Genomic DNA, 20,124 nt, shown 5'->3' with positions numbered 1-20,124 from the left:
TTTTTTAATATTTTTTAAAAACGTGAACTGTAATATATAGAAGAGTGCATAAAACACAAATGTATAGTTTTGCAAATAATTATAAAGCAAACAAGCTTTTCAACAACCATGTAAACACCATTTGGGTCAAGAAACAACATTGCCAGCACCCAAAAGTCCCCATATGTCCCTTCCTGGTCATAAGCCCCTCTCCCCACGAGAGAGCCCCATCCCTGCCTTTCACTTGAAAGATTCTCTAGCATCTTGTGGCTTTTTGTTCAACCACAGGTTTGCAAGATCAACCGTCTTGTTATAAGTAGCTGAAATGCATTTTTTTTCATTTGCAGTATAGAATTCTAATTTATTTATGCAGTCCACTGCTAGCGGACGTTCGGGTAGACTTCAGTGTTTGGCTACTTCAAACAGTGTCCTGTACGTGCATCCTGGTGTCCATGTGTGTGGGCTCCTCTAGGGCACCCACGCGCAGGGTGGAGTTTCTAGGTCACAAGGTGTGCACGTCTTCAGCTTTACCAGGTAACACCAGACTGTTTCCAAGGTGGCTGTACCAGTTTATACTCCTACCAGAAGCACAGAAAAGTTCCAGTCACTCCACATCCTCAATTACTCTTTGTGCTGTCTGTGGGTTTCTTTCTTTCTTTATTTTACAGTGTTCTCAGTGCATTTTCCTCATAATTTCCTTCCATGCTTTCTCAATAGATACTGGAAGTTCACCATACTTCATTACTTATATAAATTAGAGGATATCCTAATCCTCTAATTAACTTGTTAACCCTTGTTAACTCTGTCCTTTTTCTCCCCCACAATATACATATATTTCGTAATTTGAGAAAAAAAATTATTTTAAATCATAAAAGCAATACTTACTATAAAAATTTCAAAAAATACTATCTGAGTAGAAAGTTATAAAGTCCCCCACTTAATTCTTCAGAAGTAATTGCCGTTAAAAGTTTGATGCAGGACTTCCCTGGTGGCGCAGAGGTTAAGGATCCGCCTGCCAACGTAGGGGACACGGGTTCGAGCCCTGGTCCAGGAAGATCCCACATGCCGTGGAGCAACTAAGCCCGTGCGCCACGACTACGGAGCCTGTGCTCTGGAGCCCGCAAGCCACAACTGCTGAGCCCACGTGCCACAACTACTGAAGCCTGCACACCTAGAACCCGTGTCCCACAGCAAGAGAAGCCACCGCAATGAGAAGCCCACGCACCACAACGAAGAGTAGCCCCCGCTCGCCGCAACTAGAGAAAGCCTGCGCACAGCAACGAAGACCCAACGCAGCCAAAAATATTAAAAGAAAAAAAAGTTTGATGCACAACCTTCTAGATTTTTCTACCATGGAAATACAAATGTATACTTGGGGGAGGGGAGAGGTGAAAGAAGGTTTTATCCATATTGGTCCAAAACTTCTCTTCACTTATCAACATGCAGGGCCATCCATCTTTCCATGTTAGGATGTACAGATTTACCATCATATCCCATGATGTGGGCAGATCTTACGTTAATCTTTCAGGTCCAGGCCCCTATTGCTAAAACATTTTGGTTGCCTCTGACGTCTTATTTAATCAAAAAGGGAGGATGTACATGTATCTTTTTCCTCTAAAAACATTTCTAACTGTGGAATTTACGCCAAAAGATAAATGCATTCACAGTTTTGGCAGGTTCTGCAAGTTGCCCTGTGAAGAGGTTGTTCAGGTCACACCTCACCAGTGGAAAGTGCGAGTGTGTTCTTCCCCTGACCTTTGTCAACGGACATCATCAATCTCTCGAGTCAAAAAGTGATTATCGGGCTTCCCTGGTGGCACAGTGGTTGAGAATCTGCCTGCCAATGCAGGGGACATGGGTTCGGGCCCTGGTCTGGGAGGATCCCACATGCTGCGGAGCAACTAGGCCCGTGAGCCACAACTACTGAGCCTGCGCGTCTGGAGCTTGTGCTCCGCAACAAGAGAGGCCATGACAGTGAGAGGCCCGCGCACCGCGATGAAGAGTGGCCCCCGCTTGCCACAACTAGAGAAACCCCTTGCACAGAAACGAAGACCCAACACAGCCAAAAATAACTAACTAACTAAATAAATAAATTTTAAAAAGTGATTATCTTGTTACTTGAATTTCTATTTCTTTGAAAGAGTTTATGAATTTGCGAGTCTTCAGCTAGCATTCTTTTCTCGTTAAAAAAAAAAAAAAAAAAAGACAAGCCTTTTACCTGATTATAAAATCAATCTCAATGCAGGAAGAACTGTTGCTCTAAGGTCTGGAGTTGGCAGGCAGTGGGAAAGGGGGCCTTCTCATCCCTGCAGAGACTATATCCCCACCAGAGCCTTTCTGGAGGACAATGCAAGAACACGTACCAAATGCTTTAAAAATACACAAACCCACTGCTCCAGCCATTCTCCTTTTTAGACGTGTCTCATGAGGAGCATCAATTACTTGTATTCAGCAAAGCCTTATTTGAAATAGCAAAACGTGAAAAGCAACCTAAATGTTCAACCGTGGGGCTGACTCAGTAAGTGCAGCCCATGTATTCGGGGGAGCCCCGTCCTGCTACCCCTCGGGGATGGGGCTTGACCACTGCCTCTGAGCCCCAGCACAGAGTCAGCACCAGGGCAGCCTCTCCTTGAATGAGAACACTTCACACTATGCCGACATCAACAATTATGAAGCCGACTTGTTCAAATCAGCTGCCCCGGGGGGAGGAGAGCTGGGATTGGAACTTTCACTTTCTAGTTAGTGCATTTTCTATTACTTGAATTTGTTTTCTAAGCATTAGGTATCTCACTTTTGTAATCAGAAAAGAAACAATGCTTTTAAAATTTTGTTGTAAAATGTTTTGTTGATATGGGAGATGTTCACATTTACAAGACGCTGTTGAAATGAAAATCCAGGTTATACAACAGTACACACAGAATGGTCCCATTTACTAAATAAATATGCACAGACTAAAAGCCAGAACAGTAGATATCCATCGTTAATCTTGGCTCTCTGTGTGCTGGGATTACGGGTTGTTGTTGTTTTTTTCTTTTATACCTGTAATTTTTCTCCAGTAAAAATTTTGATTACTTTTATAATAAAAGCAGTTATTGAAAAAAATACCCACCTCAGCAGAGTGTCACTGGGCAGGCTAAGGAGTTAGCACGAGCAAAGGCCCAGAGTCAGGAGGACAGGGCCCCTGGGGGAGGGTGGCAGTGGGCGATGGACTGGCTGGGTGGGGCCAGGTCCCAGGGCCCTGAATGCCAGGTCCCAGAGTCTGGCAGCGATGCCGCGGGAAAGGGGGGTTGGGGGGGGCGGTACAGAGCCAGGAGAGAAAGGGCGAGAGCAAGCATGGCACCGGGAGGGCTCTGCGAGCCTGCTGGCGAGGCTGGGGCACACAGGGTGAGCAGGAAGTGGGGTGTCTGGGTCAGAGCAGGCAGCGGGTGGGGGCTCACCGTCACCTCCTGGTAGGATTCCATGCCATTCAGCACCACCTGGATGACCTGCCGGCGCAGCTTGATGCTCTGCTCTGAGCGATACTCGGAATTGGTCAGGTAGAAGAGGGCAGCGCTGCCCGTCACTTGAATGTTCTTGTCATACTTGTGGCACTTGAGGGCCGTGATGACCAGCTGTATGAAGACAGAGTACGGGCTGGGGTTGGCCAGGCCTGTCCAAGTTGCGCGGGGACAGGCCTGGGGCTGTGAGAGGGGCTTGGATGGTCCTCTGGGGCAGGGCTCAGCCTGATCCTGCTGCCTGAGGGCAGAAGTAGGGGTTGGGGAGCAGAAACTGGGGCAGGCCACGGTCCTGGGACGAGGCCAGTGCTGGGGCAAGTTAGGCACCGCGAGGCGGGCTGGGGTTTGGGAGGCGGCACGGCTGGTGTCCTGGGGAAGAGGAGGGGTGTAGAGGAGGGAGTGGTGGGAATGGACCAGAGCCCGAGGGCCCCCAGGGTCGGGACTGACCTTCAGGGCCCGCAGAAGCTGGTTGCAGCGTTCAATGCGTGCGATGTCGAAAAGCAGGTTGATGGCCCGTGAGGTGATCTCCGGCCTGTGCTCCGTGTAGGCCTCGATGGCATTCAGCACCTGTTCCTCATTTTTGTCACCACTCACCTGGAGATGGAGCATGATCAGAACATCCCAGAAGAGGCCAAGCACTGGGATGCCCGATCCCAGTGCCGCCATCTCTAGGCCCAGGGCAGACAGACCCCTCCTTCCCTTCTCCCGGGGCACCCTGGTCCTCCCCTCCCCCTCCCCCTCTCACTTTGTAGGCCGGAATGTGCGTGAGGCGGCACAGGGAGGTCTCGAAGAGCCCAAGGAACTGCAGTGGCCTCTTCAGAGCCCGGAACGGCATGATGCTGCTCTTGGAAGGCTCGATGCTGAGGGAAGAGGGTGTTGGGGTGAGTGGCCTGGGGCCCGGGGCTGCCCTGGGTCAGCACAAACAAGGGCCTCTCCCTGGGGGGTGGTGAGGCGTTTCCTTGGGGCCCTCTGCTAGGCCCTCCAGCCTTGTCTATTTTGTTTTTGATTTTTTTTTGGCTGTGTTGGGTCTTTGTTGCTGAGCACAGGCTTTCTCCAGTTGTGGCGAGCAGGGGTTACTCTTTGTTGCGGTGCACGGGCTTCTCACTGGGGTGGCTTCTCCTGTTGTGGAGCACGGGCTCCAGGCATGTGGGCTTCAGTAGTTGTGGCACGCGGGCTCAGTAGTTGTGGCACGCGGGCTCAGTAATTGCGGCACGCAGGCTCAGTAGTTGTGACACCCGGGCTCAGTAGTTGCGGCACACGGGCTCAGTAGTTGTGGCACGCGGGCTCAGTAGTTGTGGCATGCAGGCTCAGTTGTGGTGGCACGCGGACTCTAGAGCGCAGGCCCAGCAGTTGTGGCGCACGGGCTTAGTTGCTCCGCAGCACATGGGGTCTTCACGGACCAGGGTTCGAACCCGTGTCCCCTGCACTGGCAGGAGGATTCTTATCCACTGTGCCACCAGGGAAGCAGAGAAGTCCCTTTTTTTTTTTTTTAAAGGCAGGGGACGGACATAGACCCCACCTCTTGATGGGAGGATGACAAGGTCACACTGTAGAGAACATGTGGGATAGGAGATACTGTTGCAGCCATCTTTGGAGAATCCTATCTGCCATTCTAGTGAGGATGTGTCACCTTTAGGTTCCCCCAACAGTCATGAAGGGACATGCCCATCAACCAAACCCCACTCCATTCCGGTCGGGGAGAGGGTTTACGGCCAGTGACAGCTGGATGGGTTTGAATCAGCTCTCTCCTCCAAACAACAAACCTGGGGACCAGCCTGTCTGCCGTAACACCTAACGAGTGGCGGGTATGCTGGCCTTACCTTAATACCACCACACCAGCTCCGGCCCGTCTGAGCGCCGTAATCTCCCAGTCACTCCCCATGCAGTACCTCCAGCCTTTGCACGTGCTGTCTCCTCTGCTAGAACACCCTTCCTCTGGCAAACTCAGAATGAGCTCTCTGCACAGCCTGGGTGCCATTCCTCCTCCTCCCTCCTTCCTGACCCTCAGGGCAACCCCAGAGCCCTGTGCAGCCCTAATAATGACCCGTCTGTCCCCAGTAGCTCACACAGACTCGGGCGGGTCTGATTTGTTTCTTTCTGTCCAGCATCCAGGACAAGCACTTGACAGAGGGGCACTTGGTCAATGCCTGTTGAATGATACCCTGCTAGCAAACATGGCAGGTGGGCCCCCACCTGGTCTGTCCTGCATCCTCGTCCATCTTAGAGATGCTGCAGTTCTCCAGGATCATGTGGCCAGAGATGTCCAGGGACATCAGGTTCCCCAGCTTCTGCACGAAGAGGCTCAGCACCTTGCGAGTCAGCTTGAACTTGTAGTAGCTGGAGAGGCGGTCTCGGGAGATGTCCAGGTGTCTGGAGATTGGAGTTGGGGGCACAGGTCAGGAGCTGGACACAGACTGGGGCTGCCTCGTAGACCCCTCCTATTTCAGTCCATGGCAGGGGAGGGCCCATCCCTGTTACAACCATTCCAGGGCGTTCTGGGAAAAAACGTGCTGGGACCCAGGTGCCCTTAACAGCCCCGGTCAGACCAAAACAGTGGGTTTAAGGAATAGAACTGTCTCTTCTATCCCCACCTTCTGCCTGGCCGGGGGCTCAGGAATCTTCTGGGACTGACAATCCACACCTCCCCACCCCCACCCCGCGAGCTCTGGGCTCGCAGCTCACCGCAGCTTGTGCAACTGGACAATAACACGGATGTGGTCGTCAGACAGGTCCATGTTGTAGAGCACGAGGGACACCAGGCTGTCTTTCCACTGGGTTAGGAAGGCCGCGTCGCTCGTCTGGATGCCCGAGAGGTCCAAGGCGGCCAGCGAGTTAAGCGGCCGCAGCAGGGACTCCACGGGGACCCCATCGATCATGCGGCCCAGGTTGAGGAAGCGCAGGCGGCTAAAGCCCTCGAAGGTGAAGTCCTTGACCAGCACCTGACAGGTGGGGTTGACGAGGCACTCGTCTTCACAGCCCCCCGGGTTCTCCTCCTCGTAGAAGATGTTCGCGCAGCCGAACAGGCTCAGGGACACCAGGGTGTGGCTGAAGCTCCTCAGCGTCTGCAGGCTCTTGGCGGACAGCTTCTCGCAGTTGGTCAGGTACAGCTCCACCAGGTCCTGGCGGCGGGCACAGCCCCGTTATCACCTCTGCACCCACACCCCAGCCTAGGCCTGGCCCTGAGCCATACGTGGGGCTTGGGGAGGGGTCTGCACGAGGGGGAGAGCCCTGGAGGCGCCTCAGGATTCCTGGGCTGGAGGTGACCGGTCCTGCCCCAACTCTGCCTGACCGTCTCAGGGTGGCCTCCCCCGGCCATCCCCGGTGCCTGGTGACCAGGTCTCACCTGCTTGCGAATGGCTTCCAGGTCCTGGTCCTGCACCAGGTCCTCGCGGAGGTGGATTCGGGTGAGGCGGGTGCTGCGGGGGTCTGAGAAGAGGCTGAAGAAGCTCTCATGCGGCTCAAAGTTGCAGGCGGCGTTGACCAGCTCCACATACCTGGGAGGGAAGGAAGCCTGGCTCAGGGGAGGGACCCGCATGCTCCCTTCAAGGCCCAGCACAAGCCCTCCCCTTCCTCTGAAGCCTTCCCTGGCCACCCCGGCAGCAACCTCCACCTCCTCCCCTCCTCTTCCTCATAGCACCTGGTTGGATCTGGACTACCCTACAGATGAGACTAAGGGTGGCCCCAGCACCCAGGAGTCCAAAGGTAGACCAGCTGGTGATAAAGGGGCCTCTAGCAATGGCAAATCCCAAGCTCTTCCCCGCCAAACTGTAGACGCTTCTATAACAAACATACATGTCCACACTCCCCATCTTCTTTAAGCCAGCTCTGACTCCTTGATCAGCCCTTCCCAACAGGAAGACTGAGCCGAGGGGTTTGGAGTTCCCAGCTGGGTACAGAGCAAGCGCTCAGCAAAACTCTGTTGAGATACCAGCAGATGCTGGTCTGGTGGAAAAGGCTGTGGAGTCATACACCACCCTGGCTTGGCTGTTCACTACCTGGGCAACTTCACACGAGTAACTGCAATTCCCCAGACCTCAGTTCCTTCATCTGTAAAATGGACACAACTCTGCTCTGCAGTGTCCAATATAGTGCCTGACCCACATTAGATGCTCAGAATGTTTTTACAAGTTGGGCTCTCAGGTCACACACAGGTTCCCACTTTTATATGCAACTGTCTGGTCTAACAATTTCCCTCTGGGCATCTGGACCGAACCTCCAGCAGTCAGGCCTGTGTATCATCCTTCTAGGAGCCTCTATTAGTGGGGAGTCCCTTAGAGAAGCCACATAGCGATTTTCTGAATGATCCGATCCCTGCTCAGGGGTCCATTATTCCGGCACTGGTGCATAAATATGTATGTATTCAGGTTCACACACAGACACGTGTTCACAGGCACAGGTGCATCGTGTGTGTACGCACACGCGTGTGCGTACACAAATACACACACAGGACAGCATATAACTCCTTCATTTATATTATAGGAGAGGTTTCTACACCCTCTCATAGGTGTAATGCATACCTGCAGTTTTACACTCAAACCTACCCTGTGCTGCAGAAGCCCACGTGTGTGCAAACACATTCCTTCACGTGCGCCCCCCTCCACACACATACCAACATGCACAATTACAACTTTACGGTTATGGAGGGGCCAGTGTTCTCTTGCACCCACAGATACCCACGTGTGTGCATATCCCCACGGGGGGCACACACAATGCTCCCAATCTCTCGCACACACTCATGCTGAGGCTCAGGCCCCTGCCCCAGCCCCACGCCTGCTCACTCGTTGACGAGCCGGTCACAGATCTCGCTGGGCAGGAAGATGTCTGGATGGAGCCGCAGAGTCTCCTTGTCCAGCAGGTAGCCCAAGGTACCATCCAGGTTGCGCAGGCAGAAGTCAGTGCAGAGGGCCATCAGGGACTCAGGGGTGTCTGACGCCATGCTGGGAGCAGACAGGTAGGCCACTCTGGGACAGGGGCCCCCAGGGGCAATGGTGACTCCCTGACACTCACAGGATCATTAGCTGAGCCACGGCCTGGGGAACGGGAAAGAAGCTAAGTGAGCCATGCATAAGGGCCAGAACTACCAGCTGCCCTATGTCCATTCTCTAGTAGAAAAACTGAGGCCCCTGGATGGTACATACAAGCTAGCAGCTTAGCAGGGTCAGGGCCCGGGACTCCTGATTCCTCCCTTCCCTGCCCTGCTGTGCTACCACCTACATGTGATTTGACCTGCAAAGAACAGGTGGCGTTGTCTGAGCATTTCCATGACCTCCCAATGTCTGTGGGCAGATGTGTGTGCTGGGGACCCAGTGCTTGGGTGGGGATTACAGGGGATTTTTTTTGGCCACACCACACGGCTTGTGGGATATTAGTTCCCTGACCAGGGATTGAACCCGGGCCACGGCAGTGAAAGCACCGAGTCCTAACCACTGGACCGTCAGGGTGGTGTCCGTTGCTGTGTGTGTGTGAGTGTGTGTGTGTGTGTGTGTGTGTGTGTGTGTGTGTGTATAACCTGCATATAGCTGTCACTGTTTGAATGCTTAGTATGTGCCAGGGCTTTAAAGACACGTCATCAGTGAATCTCATTGTATATGATTAAGAATGAAGGCTCCTCACGAGAGCAATGAAAATATACTTCCACATAAAAGTTGTACATAGTGGTATTATTCATAATAGTCAAAATGGAAACAATTCAAATGCCCATCAACTGATAAACGGATAGACAAAAACATGGTATAGCCATGTAATGGAACCTTATTTAGCAATAACAGGAATGAAAAGTACTGACACACGCTACAACACTGCACCTTAAAAACGTTATGCTAGGGCTTCCCTGGTGGTGCAGTGGTTGAGAGTCCGCCTGACGATGCAGGGGACGCGGGTTCGTGCCCCGGTCCGGGAAGATCCCACGTGCCGCGGAGTGGCTGGGCCCGTGAGCCATGGCCACTGAGCCTGCGCGTCCAGAGCCAGTGCTCCGCAACGGGAGAGGCCACAACGGTGAGAGGCCCGCGTACCGCAAAAAAAAGAAAAACGTTATGCTAAGTGAAAGAAACCAGTCACAAAAGGCCACATATTTTATGATTCCATTTGTATGAAATGTTTAGCCAGAACAGGCAAACCTACAGAGACAGAAGTAGATTAGTGGTTGCCTGGGGCTAAGAGGTTGGTGTGGGGGCGGGGATGGGGAGTGACTGCTAATGGCTGTGGATTTCTTTTTGGGGGGAAGAAAATGTTCTAAAATTGACTGTGGTGATGGTTGCACAACTCTGTGAATATCCCCGAAACCCACTGAACTGTCTACTTTAAATACATGAACTGTATGGCATGGGAATTGCAGCTCAATAAAACTGTTATTAAAAAAGTAAGGTCTTGGGCTTCCCTGGTGGGGCAGTGGTTAAGAATCTGCCTGCCAATGCAAGGGACATGGGTTCAAGCCCTGGCCTGGGAAGATCCCACATGCTGCGGAGCAACTAAGCCCGTGCGCTACAACTACTGAGCCTGAGCTCTAGAGCCCGCAAGCCACAACTACTGAAGCCTGCACGCCTAGAGCCCGTGCTCCACAGCGAAAAGCCATGACAATGAGAAGCCCGCGCACGGCAACGAAGAGTAGCCCCCACTCACCACAACTAAAGAAAGTTTGTACACAGCAACGAAGACCCAACACAGCCAAAAATAAATAAATAAATTTATTTATTTATTAAAAAAAAAAAGTAAGGTCTTGGGACTTCCCTGGTGGTCCAGTGGTTAAGACTCCGTGCTCCCAATGTTGGGAGCCTGGGTTTGATTCCTGGTCAGGGAACTAGATCCCACATGCTGCAACTAAAGATCCCACATGAGGCAACGAAGACCCTGTGTGCTGCAAATCAGACCCAGGACAGCCAAATAAATTAATTAAAAAAAAAAAAAAGTAAGCTCTCATCAGACAGAGAAACACAAATACTGTATGATATCACTTACATGTGGAATCTAAAAAATAGAACAAACTAATGAATATAACAAAAAGGAAACAGACTCACAGAAATAGAGAACAAACTAGTGGTTACCAGTGGGGAGAGGGAAGGGGGAGGGGCAAGACAGGGGGAGGGGAGTAAGAGGTACAAACTATCATGTATGAAATAGTTTATAAGGATATATTGTACAACATAGGGAATACAGCCAATATTTTATAGTAACTATAAATGAAGTGTAACCTTTAAAACTGTGAATCGGTATGTTGTACACCTGTAACATATAATATTGTACATGAACTATACCTCAATAAAAAACAGTGAAGTCTCCTACTGCCTTCATGACCTTGGGATAGGTACAGATTTCTTAAGTAGGACTCATAAGGGAAAAACGATAAACTGACGTGCACCGAAGTGAGGGACGTTCGCTCACATACACACAAAGACTCATTTGACATGGACCACAGACCGATACGTGAACGGTGAAACGATAGGCTTCTAGAAGAAAACATAGGAGTATATCTTTATGATTTTCGAGTAGTCAATAATTTCTTAAATAGGTCACAAAAAAAAGCAGAGAGAAACTGATAAATTGGACTGCCTCAAAATTTAATGTTCTTTTCATCAAAAGGTACCATTAAGAAAGAGAAAAGGCAAGGGACCTCCCTGGTGGCGCAGTGGTTAAGAATCCGCCTGCCAGTCCAAGGGACATGGGTTCGAGCCCTGGTCTGGGAAGATCCCACATGCCGTGGAGCAACTAAGCCTGTGAGTCACAGCTACTGAGCCTGTGTTCCAGAGCCCGCGAGCCACAACTACTGAGCCCACGTGCCACAACTACTGAAGCCCATGCACCTAGAGCCCATGCTCCACAACAAGAGAAGCCGCTGCAATGAGAAGCCCGCACACCACAATGAAGAGTAGCCCCCGCTAGCCGCAACTGGGCAACGAAGACCCAACGCAACCAAAAATAAATAAATAAATAAATTTATAAAAATAGGAAAAAAAAAGAAAGAGAAAAGGCAAGCCACAAACTAGAAGACGTTTCCAATAATATATCCAACAAAAGGCTTGTATTCAGAATATATAAACAACTTCTACAGATCAGGACATAGCATCCAGTTAAAAAATAGGCAAAGGACTTGAACAGGCATTTCATAAAGGATAAAGAAATGCGCAATAAACGTAAAGGAAAGGAGAACCATAATGAGATACCATTTTGCACCCACCAGAAAGGTTCCATTGGAAACAACAGTAATACAGGCAACACCCAGCTTGTGTTATAGTGAAGCTATGGAACGAGGGGAAGTTACCCACACTGCTGGTGGGAGTGTGAATTGGTGTGAACTGGCAGTGTAACGAATACTGTGTGACACTATCTACTAAAGCTGAACAAACACATATGTTCAGTGTTCAGCAGCTCCACTACCAGATATACACCCATCAGCAATGCATATAAATGTTCACAAAAAGACACAGACAAAATGTCCACAGCAGCACGATTCCTGATAGAACAGAACCTAAATGTCCACTGACATGAGAATGAACATTAGGGTCCACTCACCAGGGAAACACTACACAGCAATGAGAATGCACCACCTCACAACAGCTTGGATGGACCTCACCATGTTTAGTGAAAGAAGCCAGACGCAAAAGAGTGTATACTCATATACTGAATGAACCCATTTATGTTTTACTCCCTTAAGTTAAAAAACAGGAAAATCTGGGACTTCCCAGTGGTCCAGTGGTTAGGACTGCATGCTTCCACTGCAGGGGGTATGGGTTCGATCCCTGGTTAAGGAACTAAGGTCCTGTATGCCGGTGGCAGGGCAAAACAAACAAACAAAATAAAAAAAAACAGGAAAATCTAATCTGTGGTGGCAGAAGTCAGGACTGTGGTTACTTTGGGGGTTTGGTTCGGAGCTAAGAAGCTTCTAGTCCCTTATCTGAGTGCTGGGCATACAGGCATGTGCACTTTGTGAATATTCAGGGAGCTGTATATTATGACGTGTGCACTTTTAAAAACGTATACTGCGATTCAACAAAAAGTTAAGAAAATGGCCTGGACACCTAAGAGGTCCACGTTTAAAAGGAATTCGGGGTTCAGCGAAGTAACGATCTAACTGACTATGCATCCTCAGCTACAATAAGTGGCTAGGAGAGAATGAAAACTGAACCTTCACATTCAAGTTGAGTGAACAAGATAGAAAACAATCCACCATATATAGACCTGAGGACAGTCAGGAATTAGTCCCAAACCTTTTTCCTATGAGAGTTTACATCAGAAAGGGGAAAAAATAGGCAAAATGAATCTATGGTATTAGAAGTAAGGGTGGTGATTACCTTTGCAGGGAGGCAGTAATTAGAAAGTGACAGGGGGGCCTCTGGGAGGGCTGGGACAGGTGTTTACACCTGTGGAAATTCATCAAACTGTCTGCTCATGCTTTGTGGTCCTTTCCTTATCTATATTATCCTTCAGTAGCTATTGCTTTTTTTCCCTTTAAGTGAAGGCTCTAGGTTAGACAGATCTATGTTTCAATCCAGTTCCACAATTCACGGGTCTATTACTTAACCTCTCTGGACCTCAGTTTCCTCTCCTGGAAAGTGGGGACAATAATCCCCACTTCACAGGGCTGTTGGGAAAATGCCTCATCTCAAGCTTGAGATGACTCAGTGCACAACAAATGGTGGTTATGAGCCCACCTTACAGATGAGGAAACTCAAGCTCAGAGAGAGGGTCTACTCTGTCCAAACTGGCATGTGCACCTCATCTCGTGGAGGGTTATGCAGGAGCTCAGTTTGCCCCTGGCTTCTTGGAGCCTCCTAATCCACATGTGAGCCTTCCAGGATGCTCAGGAAACCGAGTGGGCGCCACAGAACGCTGTGCCCTTTGCAGTGGCCAGCTCTCAATTCCGGCAGCACCACTCACTGGTGACCGTGCTCTAAGAGCTCTGGAGCCAGGCCGACCCAGCTCCAAGTCTCAGCCCTGCTGCATAAGAGCCGGTGAACTTGGGCAAGTGCCTTCACCTCTGTGCCTCAGTTTCTTCTCTAAAATAGAGAACACTGTGTGCAGATGGACACGGAACAATACAGAAAGGGCTTAGCGTGGTGCCTGGCACATAGTAACTGCTCACTAAGAGGCAGCTTTCATCATCAACATCCCTTTCTCCTGCCTCACCTGCCCTGGGCCCTAGAGCAAGGTCTGTTCCTGCCCAGCTCCAGGCCCTTGCTTCTCAGGCCTGGGTCTCCTGCCGCGAGGCCCACTGTGCCAGCTGCCCCAGTGGTGCCATGACACCCTCGAGGAAAAGCACAAGAAACAGGCTGCCTGGACCCTGGGCATGGCCTTCCTTTGCCTGCACTCACTTTCAGATCTTGACCCAGAAGGAGCACCGCTGGCAGGGAGACATGCCCTGCTGGAAACTGCCAAGTCCAATCTCTTCAAGCAGTCACTCAGGGCTTCCAGAAGTGGGACCAGCTCTGCGGCCTACTCACCACCCCCCGACCCCCTACTCCCGCTGAACTGGCCTCCTTCGTTGTACTGGCAATAGGCCAGAGGCACAAGGTCACCTTCGGACCTTTGGTCATCCACTTTCTGTTCTAAATACTGCTCCTAAACCCCCAAACACATTCATGTCCCTCTTCCAGGAAGCATCTCCCAACCACTCCAGCCCACAATACCTTTGAATTCTCCTCTTGACTCAGCTCATGTCTATGCACCCTCAGGCCTTAGTGTCACTTCCTCCAGGAAGCCTTCCCTGACCCGCCAGGGTGCTCTTGCTGTGTGCCCCCATAGGCCCTACCATAACAACTAACATTTAGGACTGATGCTGTTTTAATTATCCAGTTTCCCTGCCAGACAGCCAGCTGCACAAGGGCAGGAACCGGGCTCTCTCCTCTGACATCATCCCTGTACTTAGCCCAGGGTTAGTGTCTATTGAGCACTGTAGGTCCACGGGTGAGCGAAACCAGACAAGGTCTTTGTCCTCGTGGAGCACACTGGCTCTGGAGCGAGACAGATCTCCACCTAAGAAGCACACAAACCCATGCCACGGAACTGGGCCCAGTGCTCTGAAGGAGAGGGTGGGACCTGGGACCCTGGGTGCCCGTGCCAGGGGACCTGCCCTGGACTAGGGAGTCAGGGCAGGCGTCCTTGGAAGTGACATCTCAGCAGCGACCCAAAAGATGAGTCATAGTTCACTCCAGTGGCGGGGAGAGAAGGGAAAGGCGTTCCAGGAAGAAGGATAAGATGCTCACAGGCTGAAAGGGCAGAGGGTGTGGGACACTGGCACTATGGGCCCAATACCACAACTATTGGCTGAACGAGGGGCTGCACACCCCATGTGGGTCTGACACGTTGTAGGGTTGCAGCACATGCAGGGAACCTGGGAGGCAAGGCACGCTCTCAGATTCCCCCTGCCCACCATGCCCAGGACAGTGCTGGGCACCCAGTGGCCACAGTGGAACCCTCACCACTCTGGATGAGAGAGCCGCCAGGGGCTTTGCCCTTTCTGCAGGATGAGCTCAGTCACCCAGGTAGCCACTCTGCCCTAACCCTGCTCCCCAGGTGGAAGAAACACCACCTTGTCAGCCGCCAAGATCACCAAAAGCCTCCAAAAGATAACCCGGGCAGATGGCACAGATCTGCTAACCACCTTTTCGCAGTGCTGACCCCGCTGCAGGGGGCTGGCGTGAGCCGGAGGAGGAAGGAGCCATCTGTCTTGGCACCAAGGCTGGAGGCCCGGGGGCCGGAGCACCCTGCCACTTGGGCCCCTTCCAGCTACAGCCTGGCACCGGCCAGAGGTGGCCATCTCTACCCACCCCATGCCCAGCCCCTAGGGTTTCTCATTCTTGTGGCAGGCACCAGCCATCTGGGATTCTGGCAACGGGAGATGGAGGGATCTCTGATTATGACAGAAGAGCACACAGTAAGAAGGACCCTGTGTCTTTCTCCATCCCGTCTCTTGCCTGGATCCACCATGAGCTATGACATCCTGGGGGGTGGGGAGCAGTGGAGAGCAAATAGCGGCCACCTCCAAGCTGGTTGCTTCCAGTCTGAGCTCCTTAAGGGGTTTATTTCATACAGTCTCTAACTTAACCAATGGACGACATTGCCTAGGATCCTGTGCTTGCGGCTAATTCACCATTTATATAACAATCTGTCTAACGACCCCTCCCCCAGCCCACAAGCTCCAGGAGGACAAGAACACTTTCCGCTTCCACACTCCTGGATCCTCAGGGCCCGGCCTGTGCCTGGCATGTAACAGAATAAAGGTTTGTTCTTGCCTGAGTTATCACACTAAAATACCGTGAGATAGAGATTGTTACCCGGTTTTCTGACGAAGACACTGAGGCTTGTCTAAAATCACACAACTAGGGACTTCCCTGGTGGTGCAGTTGTTAAGAATCCGCCTGCCAATGCAGGAGACATGGGTTCGAGCCCTGGTCTGGGAAGATCCCACGTGCCGCGGAGCAACTAAGCCCGTGTGCCACAACTGCTGAGCCTGTGCTCTAGAGCCCACGAGCCACAACTACTGAGCCCGCGTGCCACAACTACTGAAGCCCGCATGCCTAGAGCCCGTGCTCCGCAATGAAAGAAGCCACCGCAATGAGAAGCCTACACACCGCAACGAAAAGTAGCCCTTACTCGCCGCAACTAGAGAAAGCCCACGCTCAGCAGTGAAGACCCAACAGAGCCAAAAATAAATAAATAAATAAAATCACACAAGTAACAAGAGTGGGACACAATCCAAACCTAAAGCAAAGCCATGCTTCTCACCAAACCATCCAGTCTTCTGTCCATCCAGTGTAGGGGGAAGAGAATGTGAGGTCCAGAGGAGGGAGCACGGGACCCCACCAGTGTCCTGACCCCCAGCCTCTCTGTTGGCTGAGGGAGCCAGAAGCTCTGAGCCTTGGAGCGGCACCCACCCTGTGAAATATTAACCCAGGAGCTGGGGGGAAAACCCAAACAAATATCCTATTTACAGAGGCTGGAAGCTTTCCAGGAGGGAGTGGATCACAGGCCAGATACTGGGGGTGGGAGGCTGATGTGAAGGGAGCCAAGGCAAGTGCCAGGGGCCCCCTGGGGGCAGGGGTGCAGTTGAGGATCTGAGGGCATCCCGGGGGGTCACCGACCTGCATAGACTAATCTGCAGGGTGGGTTACATTAGGAAGATATGAGGGGGGAATGCGCATCACCCCTCACTGGTGCCACCTGGAGGCAGAGGGCCTTGGGGATACCTGGGTTCCAGGCTGGCAGTCAAACAGTGATCACAGCCATACTGAGCACCGTATTCCAAGGACTCTGCTAAGTACTCCACATGCATCAACTCACTTAATTCTCCCAACAACTACACGAGGCAGGAATTATAATCGACAACTTACAGATGAGGCAGCTGAGACTCAGTGGTGACGTGACCGGCCACAGACTATGTACGTGTACAAGGGTCTATATGTACCTATCAGTATGTATACATGTATTCATTAGTTTGAGACCCAGAATTCTGAGCTTTCCATGCATGTTTTCATTGAAGCCACAAATAACCTATAAGGACATACTATTCTGGTTTCCAGATGAAGAAACTATGGTTCAAATATGTGCATTAATGTGCCCAAGTCCCCCAGTAAGTGCCTGGCTCTCTCCACCATTATGCTATGGGCAGGAACTGTTTCTCCAAGCCTCAGGTCTCCCTTCTGCGGCATGAGCCTTTGCCTGCTTACAACCTGGAGGGTCCTGGGCCCTGAGCACAGATGATCGGGCATCACCGGTAACTATGCTACAGGCATATATCATTTTTTGACCACAGGACTAGAAGCTTCCTGAGGACGAGACCTAGTGTGACTCATGGGGTCTCCATGACACAGTGAGTGCATGACTGGTTGGTTGCGGGTGAAGGAGCCTCAGCTCCATGAGGTCCCCAGGCAATATTTACCAGCCTCAATATTCATCAGGGTCCTTATCTGTCAATGGGTTGCAAACCTACCACATGGGGCTGCTGAGCAGATGCCATGAAATAATGGCAAGAAGGTGGTAACCAATAATTATGGAGTGATTTCCTAAGAATAATGCTTGGAGAGATCCTTCTGCTCATTTCTGAAGCTGGAAAATCAGCTTCAGGGATTGAACCAGATATAGGATGTTTGTCTCAAAGTAAATGATCCAACAGGGGTCTCTGAACTCGCATTTCGGGGGTCAAGAACAGCTGAGGTACTGAAGCCTTCTGCCCCAAAATAAGTCGCAGAATCCTGGTGGTGCTAATGACAACAAGAACTGTTTTTAACCTTTGTAGAGAGCTTTAGAATGCACCGAGTTCTTTCATCCTCTCAGTAGCCTTCAGTTAGTGTAGAGATAGGAAAACTGAGGCACAGACAGGGGATAGGACTTGCCCAAGTTCACACAGTGAACCATAGCAGAGCCGGGCTTGAACCCAGCTCCCCAGATGACTAGTCCGCACTTTTACCCACAACAACCGGCTTCAGCACCCTGGCTCTCAGCGTTGGTGTGCTTGACTTTTCGTTTTCAAATCCACTGGCCCAGCTGCCCTGCTCAGCTTACGACCCAGGCCTGATGACATAGTCCAGGCTTAGGGGTTGAGGAGAGAGAGCAACCATTGTTCCACTCCCTATAAGGCATGCTGCAGTCTCAGCCTCTGCTGGGCACATCTAGGATCAACAGTCTCCAGCAAATCCGCCACACACAACCCAACCACACAAACAGAGTCAACATATACTGCCCTTCCCAACCCATCTCCATGTCATATTTATTTCAACACCACCATTTAGCCTATATTATATGGCAGAATAGGGATTTCCTTGCTCTTTAAAAAAAAAAAAGCCCCCATAACCTTCCACTGGTGTGAAAAAAGACAGGACCAAGCCACCATGACAGTGATGTGCAACCACTGTTCCCACTGAGGGGTGACAGCAAGTTTCCACTTTGTCTCCCCCGCTGTTCTCCAAAATTCTACTAGTTCAGGGAGGCAGCCAACAGCTGGTGACATCATCAGCTGGTGCTAAAAAGAAAGGCTTTGAGGTAGACACATGCAAATATTTCCTCACCATTGTCATTGCCATCGGCATACCTGCAATGTCCTGAGGATTTAATATGGGCTAAATGATGCACTAAGCGCTTCAGTGCATGACCTCTCATTTAGCCCAACAACCCTATTTTACAGATGCGGACGTTGAGGTGGGAAAAGGTGAGTTGAAAGTGAAACTGACTGCTGGCTACTATAGCTCTGCGGGTGGTACTTGACTTGGCTGCTTGACTCGCCCAAGTTCTCACAACCAAAAAGTAAGTGGCATGACCAGATTTAACTACAGTGTTCTGTGACTGTCCTTTTAAAATTTATTCCATCAGTGGCCATTATAAAGGTGGAGAAAGGGTACTTACAATGCCAGGCCAGAGCACAATGTCCATTTGTCATCTAGAACATATTTTCTCTGAACACCAGACACTTCAAATTAATACAGTTCTGAAAGGGTGCCCCATTAGACACCCTGTGACCCTGCATCACATGAACAGCCCCTGATATCCTCCCCACCAATATCTGGCCCCTACTCTTCTCTGATTTCCTTGTCAACCACTCTTCCTCTCCTTCACTCTGCTCCAGCCCTATTGTCCTCCTGCTGGTTTTTAAAATCATCAGATATACTACCTCAGGACCTTTGCGCTTGCTGCATGGCTTGCTCCCTCCCTCCCTTCAGGTCTTTGCTCAGATATCACCTTATTAGAGCCCTTCTCTGACCACCCTCTATAAAAAGGGCAACTCCACTCTCTGGCCCTTATCGTGGCCCTTCCTGCACTATTTTTCTCCACCCTACATATATTTTTCTCCTCCTTACATATATTTCTGATTTGCTGAATGAACTAGTGAACTGAAACAGAGAGACCCCCTCACCACTGGCAACCACCTCCTGCCCTAAGTACACTCTCCTGTGACCCTTTTCAAAGCTGTCCTCAATGCTCATTCTAACCAGTTTGAACCCTGAAGAGAAACATTCTGTAGGACAGATCATATGGGGTGATTTTTCCATGGAGGCATCAGGCATTCCCCCTCTGATTTAAAAATCAAATGCGCTGACAGGCACAAAGACTGGAAGTCTTGGACTCCTTGGGCCAAAAAGCAGCCAAGTCAAGTTCCACCCACAGAGCTATAGCAGCCAGCAGTCAGTTTCACTTTCAACCCACCTATCAGGCTCCCTTGGCCCTTAGGTTTGCTACCACCCCATCCCTTTGCCACCCTGTTGGATTTCCCCGCGCCTTGTCATCCCTGAGCTTTCAAGCACTGCTTTGGGGAAACTTAAGCTCATCCAACAGGTAGGAGGGGCAGAGGCTGCCTCTTTCAGCCCTGCATCTATCCCCCATTTTGTAGGGGCATGAGACAGGGCGTCATTTTCTTTCTGGAGGAAGGGTGCTCACTTTTAAAGGCATGTTTCTCAGACCTGGCAGCAGAGGTGGAGAAGGGAGTCCTCCCACCACTGGCCGAGATGGACCTTTGCAAATGGTTGCAGCGGCGATGGTGAGGCACCGGAGGCAAGAAGGGAAGGGGGGAGGACGCAGAGATATCCCTTGGCCCCGGGAGCGGACGGGATGCTTCCTCGGCGAGGAGGAGCGGAGGATGCGGCCCGGGAGATGCTGGGGAGGCATGGGATCTAGTCGGGCTAGGGCCGGGGTCTGCGGAAGACGAGGGTCGGAGGGGTGGAGCTTGGGA

At 51.1% G+C, this 20,124-nt stretch overlaps 1 protein-coding gene across 2 annotated transcripts in view; it reads right to left on the bottom strand.

Annotated features, from left to right (window-relative positions):
* ZER1 (zyg-11 related cell cycle regulator) overlaps nucleotides 1-20,124 on the bottom strand; it is a 30,280-nt gene that overhangs the window by 9,972 nt on the left and 184 nt on the right. Inside the window, exons 2-8 of one of the 2 annotated variants that reach the window (XM_082657544.1) lie at nucleotides 8,252-8,503; nucleotides 6,817-6,967; nucleotides 6,156-6,592; nucleotides 5,667-5,843; nucleotides 4,219-4,333; nucleotides 3,921-4,067; nucleotides 3,417-3,590 (exon numbers count right to left, since the gene is read on the bottom strand). In XM_082657544.1, coding sequence (XP_082513670.1) covers nucleotides 3,417-3,590; nucleotides 3,921-4,067; nucleotides 4,219-4,333; nucleotides 5,667-5,843; nucleotides 6,156-6,592; nucleotides 6,817-6,967; nucleotides 8,252-8,409 — 1,359 coding nt within the window. In that variant the 5' untranslated portion in view covers nucleotides 8,410-8,503. The remainder of the gene's footprint in view (nucleotides 1-3,416; nucleotides 3,591-3,920; nucleotides 4,068-4,218; nucleotides 4,334-5,666; nucleotides 5,844-6,155; nucleotides 6,593-6,816; nucleotides 6,968-8,251; nucleotides 8,504-20,124) is intronic. The other variant, XM_082657545.1, reaches the window with a different exon arrangement.

This window comes from Grampus griseus, assembly GCF_964374135.1.
Source record: "Grampus griseus genome assembly, chromosome: 6".
NCBI classification, from domain to species: Eukaryota; Metazoa; Chordata; class Mammalia; order Artiodactyla; family Delphinidae; genus Grampus; species Grampus griseus.
This window is presented reverse-complemented; position numbering and strand designations above follow the sequence as displayed.